Raw genomic sequence first — 14,480 nt, forward strand, 5'->3', positions numbered from 1 at the left:
ATTTTACAAAATGATTTCTGAACTAAAAACACAGAAAAAATGGATTATAAAATTACAATTATTGATTTAAAAAGGGGGAAAATCAGGAAATTTAATATACATTTATACTCTTCATTTTAATTTTATCCTAAAACAGAAAGTTGGCACTCATGATTTACTTTCTTGGGCCACACAAAATGATGCGGCCTGCCAGATTTGGCCCCCGGGCCGCCACTTTGACACACGTGCTTTAAATAGTATGAATCTATTTTCAAAGCTATTATTTTGGACCAAACTTTATAGTAGATGTAGATAAAAAGTACACACCCCAGGATTGGACATTATGGGATTTTGTTTTTCATAAATACTCAAAGCCACTGAGTCTTGAGTTTGTAATGTTCATTTAAAGTCAAACTAAGCCCACAGCCATTCTTGAATTGATCATTCTAACATTTTTAGTGTGTTATCATGCAATATTGCTATTTTTGGATTGAAGCAGCTTTCACACAACTAAAACTACACCAACAGGTACAAAAACTCCCCCGCGTAGTTGCATTAAATAGCCATTTCCACACCCACGCACATATTTCGAGCTCAACCTCCACCAAAGTCTGAGTCCTGCCTACACCACAGACTCATTTCAAGTCGGACATTTGACAAGGGATATTTTGTTTGTTTTGTATATTGGAAGATATTTACTATATAGTACTGGAAGTGTTAGTATGCCTAGTATTTTTTTTGTTTTTTTCTGACATCTTTTTCTATTGTCATGGAGAGCTCAACACAACAAAAGGCAAAAAAACAGCTCGCTAATTTTAGGTAAGCACTCAGTTCAATAAAATATTCCCTATTTGAATAAGAATGTCATCTTGATAACTAATAACGACAATGCTTTTTTAAGGTATCTTTAAAGATAATTTATGATTTATCGCATGATGTTCAAATTGTGTATTTTTACATCTCAGAAGTTTATAGTATATGTATATTTATTTACAACAATGTTTTGCAACTGAAATATTCATTTCTAAATAGTAAGTGTTATACTTAAATGTTTAAATTGAGAATGAAATATTTCATTTAAAGCTAAATACTACAATGAACAAAAACAGAAGACAAAGATAAAAGCCTGGTGTTAATACAAGTACCTTTTTAATTCCCAACTTTTCCCAACAAAAGCATTTGAAAATGTAACTTAGTAAATTAAATCCAAGACAAATTCAATACTTGTGTAAACGGATGTTCATTTAAAAAGAAACTAAGCCCACAGCCATTCTTGAATTGATCATTCTAACATTTTAGTGTGTTATCATCATGCAATATTGCTATTTTTGGATTGAAACAGCTTTCCCACAAATTTGTTTTATTATATATTTTTCCTGACAATCATTTTCCCTTATGTTTTCACAGATACCTAATACCAAGATTTACTGATCTACATTTAAATGTCCTTTTAGGGCCTTCATATAGTACTACATAAATTGGAGTCAAAATAGATTTGACATTATTTCTCATTCTGGTGTGTATACTGAATATATACTCATTAAACTTATTGACCCGCCCAATTTCTATGCAACATTAAAACTACACTAACAGGTCCAAAAAAAAAAAAAAATCGACTTGCAGAGTAGTTTCAATAAGAAAACTAAATGCATTTAGTAGTTACTTTTCACCCTTGATTAAGTTCTTGTACACCCTCTTGTGTTTTGAATACCTCTACCTGGTATGCCACATTGCAGGTTTGGCTGCCGCCGAGGTTTGCTGTCTCTTTGCTTCATGCTGCTGCTCCTGTTAGTCGGGGGAATCCTGAAATTTTGGAATCCTCCTCAAGCTGACTGTGCAGAAAAGCCGCTCCAATTTACCCAATTTGCCCAATTTACTCCCCTCAAGAAGGAGGAGTTCACCCTCATCATCCAAACGTTCAAGCGAGATAATATTCTCCTGAAAGTCCTCAAACGTTGCCTGGCCGTGCCTCATCTTCAGAAGATCCTCATAGTGTGGAATAATGTCGGCAATCCGCCTTCCCAGAAATTTCGGGACTCCTTGGGCCCTCATGATATTCCCATTATCTTTTTGGAGCAAAAGATCAACGATCTCCAAAACAGGCTACAGCCTTTTTCTGAAATTAACACCGATGGTGAGCTTTCGTCTCGATACTGCTGACATTCAATGTTTACACCTCAGGGTGGAAAAAAAAAATGCATTTTTCATACTGTATTTTGAATATGTCATTTTTCTGTGACTGCAATGTAAGGTGAAATCCAAAAGCCTTTCCTGAAATAAGCAAAATAATAACCATAACTTGACATCTTTGCTCTCTGTTCTTCTCTTTTTCAGCCGTGTTGATGTTGGATGATGATGTTCTTCTCTCTGTTTCTGACATCAATTTTGCATTCAATATTTGGAAGGTAAACCGTCCACATTTAAGTTGCAACTCATTGAAGATGTCATTTGTGTGTATGTAAATCGATTCAGATTTTACTCTGGTCTTTCAATGTGTTTGTTCCACAGCAAGCGCCAGACCAAATTGTTGGATTTGTGCCCCGGACACATGTCGAGACCACTCCGGGGGTGTACAACTATGATGGGAACGGGCTCTCCAATTTAAAAAAAGAAGTAGATAGGTAAGATGACAAATAGATTACAGTGACTCTATATGTAGGAGTCAAATTGTTTTGAATGTACTTGGCTGACAAAAGCTATTCTTATTCTGATTAAAACTGTGTCCTATTTTGCATTATAATAATAACCGGACATAGGCTTTGTCATCATCAATGGCTCGACAAAAGCCTAATTGTCATAATACCAAGGAACTGTGTATGACGAAATTGGCACCAATCACAGTTTATAACAATTGGAAAACACTCACAGAAACGAGTTGAACTTGTATCTTAAGGTATTTTTGGCTTGTGTGTGGTGTGATCTCTTTAATTTCTAGTCTTTCAACAAACGTATTTTTCCATTGTCTCGTTGAGATATTCCATGGTGTTGATCGGCGCTGCATTCTTCCACCATCGCTACCTGAAGCTGTACCAGGAGCAGCCGGAAGAGGTGCACAGTCTGGTGGACTCCATCAAGAACTGCGAGGACATTGCCATGAATTTCGTGGTGGCGTCGTACCTGCGTCAACACTGGCCTGGCAGCAGGCCTGCGGGCGTTTTTGCCAAACCAGTGGAGATGGGCAACCTGGAAATGGAAGCCAACGGCGATTTCAAGGGCTTGTGGCACCGTCAGGACCACTTCGCGCAGAGGTCCCATTGTCTCACCCAGTTGGCCCAGATTTATGGCGGCATGCCTTTGCAGTTTTCCAACATCATGATGACTCACTTTTCTTAAAAAGGTTAAGACTGTGGAAATGCTTTCTGCGTAGATAAAAATCTTTCATTTCAATCATTCCATTGAAAAACTTATTCCGAACAGTATCATTTGTAATCTAACTTTGTTTGAATCTTCAACCTAATAAAATATTACGATATACTCAAATTCGCATTGATAAATTGAATTTCAGTTTTGCACTGACGCATACATTACATTAGAAAAAACAGTCATTTGCACTCTACACAGAGAAGAAGATATAAAGTGTAGTCAAAAAACCCCGATAAGAAACAGGAATCCAACCAAGCCGGAATTCCCCTTCTGCATTAACAGGTTTGATTAGAACAAGATTGCGTGACATACAAAGTCTATGACAAGGATGCAGGGCTGTGACGCGGATGAAGGCTATGACACGTATTGAAGGCTATGACACGTATTGAAGGCTACGACACGTATTGAAGGCTGTGACACGTATTGAAACAGTCTTTTTGGTTACTCAAGATTATTTCACACGCTGGTTTACATTTAGACAATTTATGAAAGTAGGATTAGTATATGTTAGTCGTAATATTTTTTTTTGCATCAAAACCACCCTGACAAGAATAAAAAAAAAAATCCAAGGAGTTAGTTCAGTAACCGGATCAGGGGATTTAGCAATTTTAATGCACCTCCACCCAATGTTCCCTCTAAGATGCGCGCGTGCGCAATTGCGCACTACTCTCGATGGCGCTCACAAAATAAAATCCAAACTTTTTTTTCCTCCTCTTTCCTCATGATGTTCATGCGGCAGCCAGTGGCTGTAGCTCTGTCCGCTCTTATGTTTTTCGTGTTTTACAGCCCTTCTATCTTTTTTTAATTACATTTTTATATTTCTTAATACATTCCTTTTTACTTTACTGTGCAAATAGGAGAACAAGCGGCGAAATCAGGTTGAGAATTATCAAAATCTGCTGTGTTTGTGGTTGTGTGCGTGCGTGTGTGTCTAGTATGTGTGATCGTTTGTCTTCAACCTACACAATGGACTATAAATGGAAATTAGCTCTCGGCTACAATCTTACATATATATGTTCATTAACATGAATATAAATATATTCATTAATATGTGCTATCCCCTATTAAATAAATCAAAGCAAAATCATGGAAAAATATTGCATATAAATGGAAACTTGACTATCTCAAGTGACACGTTCAGCAGAAAAGTCATTTGAACGAGAATGAGAAGTGAGAAGGACAGATGTGTAAAATAAGGTAAAATTTAAGTCGGATTTTTGCATATTCTAATGGCATTTATGAAGATGTTTTATTCATAGATATTTTTTCATTCATTTTCTGAACCTCTTTATCCACGTTATCACTCGCGGGGGGTGCTGGAGCCTATCCCGGCTGACTTTGGGCCAGGGGCGGGGGACACCCTGTATCGGTGGCCAGCCGATTGCAGGGCACAAGGAGACGGACAGCCATGCACACTCAGACCCATACCTAGGGGCAATTTTAGAGTGTACAATCAGCCTACAATGCATCTTTTTGGGATGTGGGAGGAAAACGGAGTACTCAGAGAAAACCCACGCAGGCACAGGGAGAATATGCAAATTCAACACAGGTGGACCGACCTGGATTTGAACCCAGGACCCCAGAGCTGTGAGGCCGACGCGCGAACCACTCATCCGCCGGGCCGCCCATTCATAGATATTAATCATTACATTTTATTATTACTAAATCATTCATGTGTAGTAGACATGCACCTGCTTATGGCAGGTGTGATACTGGTGTGTGCCCATAGCGAGCAATGATGATGTTGCTCACACTGGTACTCAGTGTGCTCAGGGAGGTGGTCTTTCTGCCCAGACAAACAAAAAATTAGAGGGAACATTGCCTCCACCCATGTCTATGTCAACCCCCACCCTAAACTCACTCCTGCTCTAAAAAAAAGTCCCTCCCAAGTCTGATTGCCACAGAATCCTTCAGCGTAGACGAGGAAATTAAGATTGTTGAAACTCTACTTATTTGACAAGAAAAGATTGAATTTTTGAAGATGTTTAGTACAGTACACTAAATGTTTTTGGGTGTCAGCCAGTGTTTTCCTGTTTTTCCAGAACTTCTACTCTGAATCCTATATCATCTGTCATGTACTACCCCGCAGAACAAAAGACCCACAACAAACTCGACAAATTCAGGTAAGAAAAAAAATGTCCCACTCCCCACCAAAAAGGTAATAATAACCAAGTGTACATAGGTTTTATAGGTGCTATTGCACCTGTCCAAATTTTAGAGTAGAGGCTCCTCCATCAATCTACCTAAATAAAGTTTACTTTCTTTGTATCTGTTACTGAATAAATAATACATCAAGAGGATGTTTTTCCCGACATACACACATTTTCTGTCGTTTAACATTTGATAGCAGTTGGAAATAAACTTGAATTTGCAGGATCCCCATCTGTAGGGTTGGCCGCAAACAAGCTTGCCTTGTTTTTTGCTCCTTTCTGGTGCTCCTGTCTATCGGTTTTGCCCTGAACGTCTTCCAATTTCACAAAAGAGAAGTCACGGAAAATCCGGATATGATTTCCATCACCCAGCAAGAGGAGTTTACCATCATCATTCAAACGTTTAAGAGGGACGATATTCTCCTGAAGGTCCTCAAACGTTGCCTGGTTGTACCTCATCTCCAGAAGATCCTCGTAGTGTGGAACAATGTCGGCCAGCCCCCCTCCCAGAAATTACAAGAGTCCTTGAGGCATCACCGTACTCCTATTATCTTTTTGGAACAAAAGATCAACAGTATGCAAAACCGACTGCAGCCTTTTCCTGAAATTCACACTGACGGTTAGCTTGCATTTCTTACTGACATATTGTTATTGTTGACCAAAGGTACACCTAAAGTCAGGAGATGGAATACAAGAGTGATTACTCTTGCATAGTGCACTATATTAATACATAATGTATCTTTGATAAGACCATAAAAGCGGATTCCTCCATTCTGCTTCAAGAAAACTAAAAATAAATGCCTTATTCCAAATTAATTCCTTCCCCAATAGTTGGGGGCAACATTTTGTTTTGATTCAGTTAGTCTTATCCAAGATAGCCCAAATTTGAAAAAAAAAAAACATTTTACCTGATACTTGACATCTTTACTCTCTTCTATCTTCAGCTGTGATGATGTTGGATGATGACCTTCTTCTCAGCGTTTCAGACATTAGTTTTGCTTTCACCGTTTGGAAGGTAAACAGATATTTCCGCTTATACTATGAAAATGAATCCGGATTGTCATTTTGCATTTCAATGTTTATTCTATAGCAATTTAAAGATCAAATTGTTGGCTTTGTACCCCGGAAACACGTTGAGACAACTCCGGGGGTGTACGACTACCAAGCCACCAGCTTGTCAGAGCTACAATTTGGAAGAGACAAGTAAGACTATGAAAGTGCTATTTATGTGGAGGGATCAATGTTCCCTCCAAATTTTTGTTTGTCTGGGCAGAAAGACAACCTCCCTGAACACACTGAGTACCGGTGTGAACAACATCATCATTTCTCGCTATGGGCACACACCAGTATCACACCTGCCATAAGCAGGCGCATGTCTGCTACACATAAATGATTTAGTGATAATAAAATGTAATGATTAATATCTATGAATGGGCGGCCCGGCCGGCGGATGAGTGGTTCGCGTGTCGTCCTCACAGCTAAAAAAAAAAAACATTGGGATTTTATTTTGTGCGCTCCATATGATTTGCTGTGCGCAGAAAAGACGAGAGTAGTGCGCAATTGCGCACGCGCGCAGCTTAGAGGGAACATTGGCAGGGATAGTATAAACCAGCCATTATTTACAGCGTCTGATCTTAAATTTGAAAAAATGTACACTGGAAAAAAAGATTGAATTTGCCTTGCTCCATTTAGATATTCCTTGGTGCTGATCGGTGCTTCGTTCTTCCACCATCGCTACCTGAAGCTGTACCAGGACCAGCCAAAAGCGATGCACCGTCTAGTGGAAGAGACCCAAAACTGCGACGACATCGCCATGAATTTCGTGGTGTCGCTGCACCTGCGCAAACTCTGGAATGCCACCAGGCCCTCTGGCATTTATATCAAGCCGTTGGATTTGGTCAGTCTGGAGACGCAAGCCATCAGCGGCTTCAAGGGCATGTGGTTTCGCCCTGACCATTTTAAGCAGAGGTCCAACTGTCTCACCCGGTTTGCCCAAATTTATGGTATCATGCCCTTGCAGTTTTCCAACATTGTCAAAACTCACTTTGCTTAAAAAAGTCAGGGCTGTGGAAACTGGTCACCATTCAAAATTATTATATTTGTAGTACAATAGTACCTTGATCTAAAGTCCAACAGTCACCTCATTGGGGACTTTAGTGAATTTGATAGATTGGACTTCACTGAGCCACAACCCCAAGTCCAATCGATTCCAAAAATGACCAAGTGGGTGCAGGTTTTCCCTATCAACTGACACGGCACGGATAGTTTGACCAATCAGGTTTCTGCCAAAACAAGCAGCACCTGACTTCTATCAACTGTAGGAGAACAGATTGGTGAAAAGGTGTCTTCTTCACTGTTTGGTAGGAAAACCTGCACCCACTTGGCCTTTTCTGCAGTCAGTTTCACACCTGTGCTGTAAATCTTTGGTTTGTAAAATACACCAAAACAGTTTTAATCCAAATTCCCTTTTGGCCAGGATGCCAGAGTTGTGAGCAAAAGGTTTGTTTTTTAAAAATTCATTTACTTTAATTGCTATTGTGGCCAGGATTTGTTTTTTTGACCAAGCAGTTCGCTCTGTGAAAGCCCAATTCTTTATAATCACACTTGCATTTATATAGATTTTAAGAAATGACTGTCTTACAGATGATAAAAAATGTTTATTTCATGTTAAGCTGAATTGTGACATAGTTCAAAAGTCAATGATGTGTGCATCACAAAACCTTGCACTTGTGACAGAAGACAATGTAAAGATGAGTAAAAAGATATTTTCTGTGGGAGATGTTTTCAAAGTAATAACAAAATAAAGTGGTGAATATTGATATATTAGATGTTGGTAACTATTTGTGTTTGTGTATATCGTAATTTGTTATTTTAGATGAGTATGTCAAGTTAGTAGCCCTTCACATGACTAGGTATCCATGAAGTAGGTCTTGGTTTCAAAGATGTTGGTCACCCCTGATTCAGATCCATGTAATCCATCCATCTGTGAGGGCAGGGGGCTACATCTGTTTTAGGGGACTTCAGCAAATGTCATTTAGGTCTGTGCGGCCCTCTCGCATCCGCCTCGGGCCCGCCTCCAGGCCTCGATCCGCCGCCACCAGGAGTCCGAATTTTGCGCCACATCTCGACCACGCTGCCTCTCTTGCTCCAGATCAACTTGTGACCGTAAGCCACGTACCATCTGCACGACACCAAAGAAAACACTCGTTCAGTATTCATCCACATCAGCTTTCCAAATGATTATTTCAAATACCAGTTTAATTGAATTATCTTGATTTGATCTAAATGTGTCTTAAACTGGCCCTCTTATTCGGAGTGAGCAAACTATTATTTCATGTTTTTTCACTTACATGCCAAAGAGGGCCCCGCCGATGTGAGACGCGTGGTCAAACACTCGCCATCCCATCAGCAACCCTGCCACATCAATGGCAACAAGAGTTTTCAGAGCCTAAAGCGCGACAAACTGGACGTTACGTGCCGTCATAAGGTCAAAGGCCACGATCATCGGACTGTTCCACTCACATTTCCTGCAGTCAAGGTGATCATAGGGAGCAAAATTAGGCTCAGTTTGGTATCTGGGACTTTGGCGAAGAAAGCTGCCACCACTGCCATGACGGCACCTGACTGATGGGCATGAAAAAGCATAGTTACATGTACAAAATTATTCTATTCCTTTGCGTGACATTTCTGAAAAGGAGTTTAGCAAAATAGCTCACCGCTCCTAAGGAAGGGAGGATGTGTCCAGAGGTTGTTTTACATAAGTAGCTGGACATATTGGAAATAACACCTGATGGGAAAGAAGGCAGTTCATTTAAATGCAAACAAATACAGAAAAGCGTCAAAAGTGAAAGAATTTGGAAAAAGCCCTAATTTTCAAACACAATAGTATTTTAAAAAAACATTTATTCTCTGGTCACATTAGTTTTAATAGGTTGATTTTGCCTGGGCGGCATCTTTTTTTTAATCAATTTCTGAAAGATGAGACCAACTCAAAATTGTCATGATAAAATTTCTGTTTTCATACATACCGGCCGACATATAGACGGCAAGGAACTGCTCCTTGCCTAAGAGCGAGACAATCGCTGAGGAAAATGTCCACAGAACATACATGTTGGCCATCAAGTGGAGGATGGAAAAGTGACTAAAGGCTGACAGGACCATGGGAAGGCATTGATTCTCTATCAAAGTAGAAGAGATGCATAGTCATTCCATTTTATTCACTCTCATACACTGGAATAACAAACACTGGATGAACTACATCATTTTAGTAATCTATCCTCTCTATGTTAAACGTTTTTGGCTAGTCATAGATCTTTTTTGCATACTCACTTGAGGCTGGGTTGGACATAAAATACTTCATCATGCTTTTTCGCAGTACAGGGATTTTCCAACAGCACAGCACCAGGACATTTGCCACTATAATACCTGCCCAAGGGCCATAAATTATATGGTTAAAAACTCTAAACAGATATTTTGGGATGGCAAATCGTTGTGATATATAATTAAAAAAATCTGCAAGTAAATTATTTTGAAATATTTCCTTCACATTCATGTGACCTTTAACATATACAACAGAAATGAACAAGGAAATAATTAATTTAGGGTGAGGAGAAGAAGGAAAAGCCACATTTCCAGTCACAGGAAGAACAAAGGATTCAAAGTATGCTGATCACCAGTAACGGTCCTCTGGCCTTCAGTGAGAGCGCTCCAAAAGTCATCCGCCGCAGACATGAGGAGGATGAGCTGGCGCTGGAAATATGTCAGCTTGTTCCACCAGTCATGCCAGTACACCATGTCAGTGGAGCCCTGCTTCAGTCGCATAGTTTAAGGAGGATCTGTCATCATTTAGCTTTTTCATTTCCCTTACCTGTAAGAGTTTCGCAGACTCGTCATCCTTTAAAGTTCTGACTCTTGACTTTTGGTTCTCGTACTGCAGGATGGCCGCGGCACAGAATGAGCAGCCTGTAAACTGATGTGGTGTTAGAAAAAAGTATTCTATTAAAATATTTGTGAAGAATACCAGGAGAAAATCATAGCAGGATGTATGTGCCTGTTGTTATTGTCATTCACACCCAGCTGATTTCATTGTTAGGGTTTTAAATCGATCACAAAAATTGCCTGTTTTGATTGATTAAAAATCCAGTTTGTGTTTGTATTTTTTCAAACATTTATAGAGAGAAATATGTAAACATAATATATTGGTTTATTTTCAGTACTGCTTCTTCTTTTCTATTAGATACTGATTAGTATTTGAGGAAAAAAACGTAAATGTAGGAATTTGAATAACATGAGATTTATTGAAAATCCATCTATAAAATACTATATAATTAAAAAAACTCGACAAGACAGAGTCATGTCGTTAAAAACAAAAAATAACAAGCCGATGATTAATACATTTTTTGTCGTCAATAATTTGGAGGAAATAGACTAATGACGTCATTGGACGTCCTCTGCGTTTGCACGCAACATGTGCGCGACGCCAAAAAGTTTGCAACGCCAAAACGACGGTAAATCCGATTATTTGAAATATTCTTTGTTATCTTGTATCATTTTCACGCAATATTCTCTCATGCTATATTATATATCATATTTTAACAATCCGATATTCTGTAAAAATGAGCCAAACGTCATATTTCTGTGGAGCCTTACCCCCACTGTAAACAACAAGGGTTTGAGCATCCTGGGCCGGGGAACACGTGGAGGTTGAGGCGGTGGTCCTTGTGGAGGTGAGGGGCTGATGTGTGTTTCTTTCGTGACATTCCCTGTCTTTGTTTCTGACCTTTTAGCGTCACGGCGGAATCCACGCTTCGCTTGGGAATAGACGTCCAGCCTTTGAAAACATCGGGTAAGCATTATAAAGAGCCTCTGCCATGATTGTGTTCAACAACGTGCAAGCAGTTAATAATAAGCCGATCACAAATTAAGTGAATAACATCAATGAAAATGTAGTTGATGTAGGAGACACAGGAAATGTGAATGACAAAGCTATCATTTAATAATTATAGTGTTATATGATTCCATTCCCAATGACATTTGTCATTTCGGATAGCTGATCGTCCTACAAGAATGAAATCGTCCTTATTCTTCTTAATAAGTTTAACACATAGATTTCAATGTATTGACATACCTCAAATCGCGAAAAGATATGATTTTCGTTGTAATAAGGTTTGTTTGGGTCCATTTTACAATGTAGCTTCTCCACGCCATGTTTGTGTTTTTGACCTCAAACTGGAACCCCGCCCACACGCGAATTGTCAGCCAATGAGCTGCGATGTTTACAGACCTCGGACGTCATCATCGACATCCAACGCGTATACTGTATTGGCCTTCTCAATTTATGAATGGGGTTAGAAAAAAACACACGCACACACAAAACAAGTGTTTGGAAAGTATTCTCTGTTTTGTATGTTAAAATTGCTTAGTTTACATTGAAGGCAGGATCTCTTTTGTGAACACCGATGCAACGCAACCCCCTTGTGGCCCAAAATTGACACTTCAGAATGCGTTTGTCTGAAATTCTGAAAGTGCTAGAATAAAATAAAACTCATCCCATTCGCGGATTTACCTATTTGCAGATTTAAAAAAAGTATATTAAAAAATCAAGAATATTATTTTTACTTAAGCTTTTTCTTGGGGGACCTGTGGGAAAAACTTGTATGAATTTAAATCAGCTACTATCTGTTAAACAGCTGCTGGTTCTGTAATATAATTCTATATAATAAATTTAGAATTTGCAGCATCAGGTTCAACAGGCTATTTTGAGTTCAGTGCATTCATAGCTGCCATACAACTTTAAAAATACATTACCCACTGCTTGATAAAATAAAATAACTACTATCCCTTATTTAATGTGACTAAAGAGATAATACCAGGGAACAAAAAATTGCTGTCCTAACCTTTTGATAAATGCTATTTTAACAAGGATATTCAAAATCTGAAATTATTAACATTTTTTTAACGTGTCAGGGGTTTATTTATGACAAAATGAGAGAGAACGGCCGCGGTAAGCAGTATTGATGTGGTGGGGTGTTGCCATTGGCATCCGGACAAGTTCCCTAAACTTTGCATAAACTTCCCATTGACTGTAGAATTAGGGGAAGAACTTCCAATATAGCTGCACTGCAGTGTCTGCAGAGGAACTAGGGCTCACTTCCAAGGCCACATCTGCAATACACGCATTGGCCTTAACACTACCTCACAGAGGAAGGTGCTTATGATGTCTTACCTAGAAATTGCTGGTGTTTGTCTTGGTTATTTGTACATGTTTTTAATATACAAATGACGAAAGGATAGCAGCGTGCCTCTCCTGTTGTATTGGCCCAAGGACAAGCTGCCTAGTTAGATGATATCCTATAGAGGATATTTTCCTGAGGGTGAACTCAGGACATGGTCACAGAGCAGAGGAGAAATGTGATGAAGGATGACGGTTATAGAAGTCCACACATTGACAAGGTGATAATCATCAATAACAATGATCACCTTTGTTTTGTGCTGTGGTTGAAAAACACTGTGGTTGCCATTTTTAAAAGTGTCTGATGTCCAAGAGTTCAAGTTCTTCTTTATCAATGCAGGCCTTTATTTTCCACAGCTATAGTGTCACCTTTCATGAGTCCTCACATTGATCGAGGCCAGTTTGCGTTCGCTTGTGGCAATTGCGAAATCGTTAAATAATTCATCTCATTCCGTCAGTGATGTCATCAGTGACTGTTTGCGTAGATAAATTCACCTGCCCAAATATGAAACGCTGTCGTTTAGCTTCACTAGATTCTAAATGCTTTTTGGGTATCTGAGGAAACTGGAGCGGCTATCATCGAGTCCCGCAAGTGCTGACAAAGTGCTTTCGCCAGCACTGATCAATGAGCCCCTTGGATATAAACTCCCTGGCTCTTGTTTTCTGTCATTTTTTTTCTCCCCACTGCACTGTTTGCTTAACAATTACAGTGTGAACTTAATATATTTTAAATAAAGCCACCACTGCTTTATTATTTTTTTATTTTTACCATGGAGCTTCGTTTGCATGACAGCGTCACCCTCTCACGTCAAGTGATTTAGAGTATATGTATGTTGTTTATTATTAAAAATGCAACACATTAACAGCGGGCAAACGGCTAGCAAGCTTTGTAAAAGTCGCGTGTGAATGGCTAAAAGATGAAATTGAATTTGCTGTGAAACCAATTAAAATGATGTAAATTTTAGAATTAGAATTCAAATGTATTGCACATTAAAGGCAGCGCCCCCGATAGGTTTTAAAATAAACAGTTCTTAAACATTATATTAAAAATGTATTTTACAATTTTCACTTGTGGAAAAAAAAGTTAAATGCTATTAAAATGTACTCTCATTGATTTTTTTTGATGTACCACTAGAGAAAGCCTAAATCCATTTCTACAGTCCACTCAATATACTGCACAGAAATCTCTTGCTGTATAAAAAAATAAGCCCCAAATGAAGTTAAAAGCACAGGTCAATTGATCCTATCCTTTCATTAAATATTTACGTCAGGCACGAAATTATCACTTGCCACTGCTGATTGAACATTACAGCATGTGGTCAGCAGTTATGAGACAGAACATTTGATATAATGTGTTAATAAATGTAATTCAGTGAGGTGTATATTGCATTATGTATTGTAAAATGTTGTGCTAACTTACACTAGCAATCATCTTTCTTATGAAAGGATGTGCATTCTCTGTTTTATACATTTTATTTATGTGCTTTAATAAGGGACACCAACAACCTTCCTCCACCATAATCATAATGCTTTAGGAATAAAGCTTAAAAAAATCAGCTGTGTTCCTGTATCAGTAGATTGCTGTGCAGAGAGAGAAAGAGAGAGAGAGAGAGAGAGAGAGAGAGAGAGGAAGAGTGAGAAGGAGAGAGATAGAGATAGAAATTGTTCTGCTCGCTTGAGGACAGGGGTAACAAAACAGGGTCCGGAAAGCATTGATGGTCGCCTGAACTTCTGCACCACAATAGGACATGGGGGAT

At 38.9% G+C, this 14,480-nt stretch overlaps 3 protein-coding genes across 4 annotated transcripts; 2 read left to right on the forward strand and 1 right to left on the reverse strand.

Moving 5' to 3' along the window:
- The first annotated feature begins 579 nt into the window (after positions 1–579).
- Positions 580–3,459, forward strand: LOC144085923 (exostosin-like 2). The gene is made up of 5 exons (XM_077615610.1): positions 580–798; positions 1,716–2,113; positions 2,314–2,384; positions 2,488–2,600; positions 2,952–3,459. Exons 1-5 carry the CDS (start codon positions 749–751, stop codon positions 3,310–3,312), a joined length of 993 nt encoding a protein of 330 aa, XP_077471736.1. The 5' UTR covers positions 580–748; the 3' UTR covers positions 3,313–3,459.
- A 1,708-nt stretch (positions 3,460–5,167) lies between these two features.
- On the forward strand, positions 5,168–8,292 carry LOC144086395 (exostosin-like 2). Its single transcript, XM_077616360.1, has 5 exons — positions 5,168–5,465; positions 5,717–6,111; positions 6,437–6,507; positions 6,583–6,695; positions 7,185–8,292. Exons 1-5 carry the CDS (start codon positions 5,416–5,418, stop codon positions 7,543–7,545), a joined length of 990 nt encoding a protein of 329 aa, XP_077472486.1. The 5' UTR covers positions 5,168–5,415; the 3' UTR covers positions 7,546–8,292.
- LOC144086394 (presenilin-associated rhomboid-like protein A, mitochondrial) lies at positions 8,130–11,725 on the reverse strand. Of its 2 annotated transcripts, none has more exons than XM_077616359.1 (10): positions 11,620–11,725; positions 11,142–11,322; positions 10,360–10,461; positions 10,166–10,298; positions 9,822–9,917; positions 9,521–9,670; positions 9,209–9,279; positions 9,015–9,116; positions 8,843–8,940; positions 8,130–8,673 (listed from the first exon to the last, which is right to left on the reverse strand). In XM_077616359.1, the coding sequence occupies exons 1-10, from the start codon at positions 11,697–11,699 to the stop codon at positions 8,523–8,525; spliced, it is 1,164 nt and encodes a 387-aa protein (XP_077472485.1). In that variant the 5' UTR covers positions 11,700–11,725; the 3' UTR covers positions 8,130–8,522. The 2 variants fall into 2 exon arrangements, with proteins under 2 accessions (XP_077472485.1, XP_077472484.1); XM_077616358.1 differs by having other exon boundaries at positions 10,166–10,301.
- Positions 11,726–14,480: the final 2,755 nt, after the last annotated feature.

The sequence above is a fragment of the Stigmatopora argus genome, chromosome 12 (assembly GCF_051989625.1).
Source record: "Stigmatopora argus isolate UIUO_Sarg chromosome 12, RoL_Sarg_1.0, whole genome shotgun sequence".
Lineage (NCBI taxonomy): Eukaryota > Metazoa > Chordata > Actinopteri > Syngnathiformes > Syngnathidae > Stigmatopora > Stigmatopora argus.

Excerpts from the sequence above, each read along its gene's own strand:
- LOC144086395 (XM_077616360.1), top strand. The coding sequence starts at position 5,416 with ATGTACTACCCCGCAGAACAAAAGACCCACAACAAACTCGACAAATTC. Across the intron at positions 5,466-5,716 it reads AACAAACTCGACAAATTCAG|GATCCCCATCTGTAGGGTTG; the intron begins GTAAGAAAAAAA and ends TTGAATTTGCAG. Across the intron at positions 6,112-6,436 it reads TCCTGAAATTCACACTGACG|CTGTGATGATGTTGGATGAT; the intron begins GTTAGCTTGCAT and ends TTCTATCTTCAG.
- LOC144085923 (XM_077615610.1), top strand. The coding sequence starts at position 749 with ATGGAGAGCTCAACACAACAAAAGGCAAAAAAACAGCTCGCTAATTTT. Across the intron at positions 2,114-2,313 it reads TTCTGAAATTAACACCGATG|CCGTGTTGATGTTGGATGAT; the intron begins GTGAGCTTTCGT and ends TCTCTTTTTCAG. Across the intron at positions 2,385-2,487 it reads TTGCATTCAATATTTGGAAG|CAAGCGCCAGACCAAATTGT; the intron begins GTAAACCGTCCA and ends TTTGTTCCACAG.
- LOC144086394 (XM_077616358.1), bottom strand. The coding sequence starts at position 11,699 with ATGGCGTGGAGAAGCTACATTGTAAAATGGACCCAAACAAACCTTATT. Across the intron at positions 10,302-10,359 it reads AGTCTGCGAAACTCTTACAG|CAGGGCTCCACTGACATGGT; the intron begins GTAAGGGAAATG and ends ATGCGACTGAAG. Across the intron at positions 9,671-9,821 it reads TATGTCCAACCCAGCCTCAA|AGAATCAATGCCTTCCCATG; the intron begins GTGAGTATGCAA and ends CTACTTTGATAG.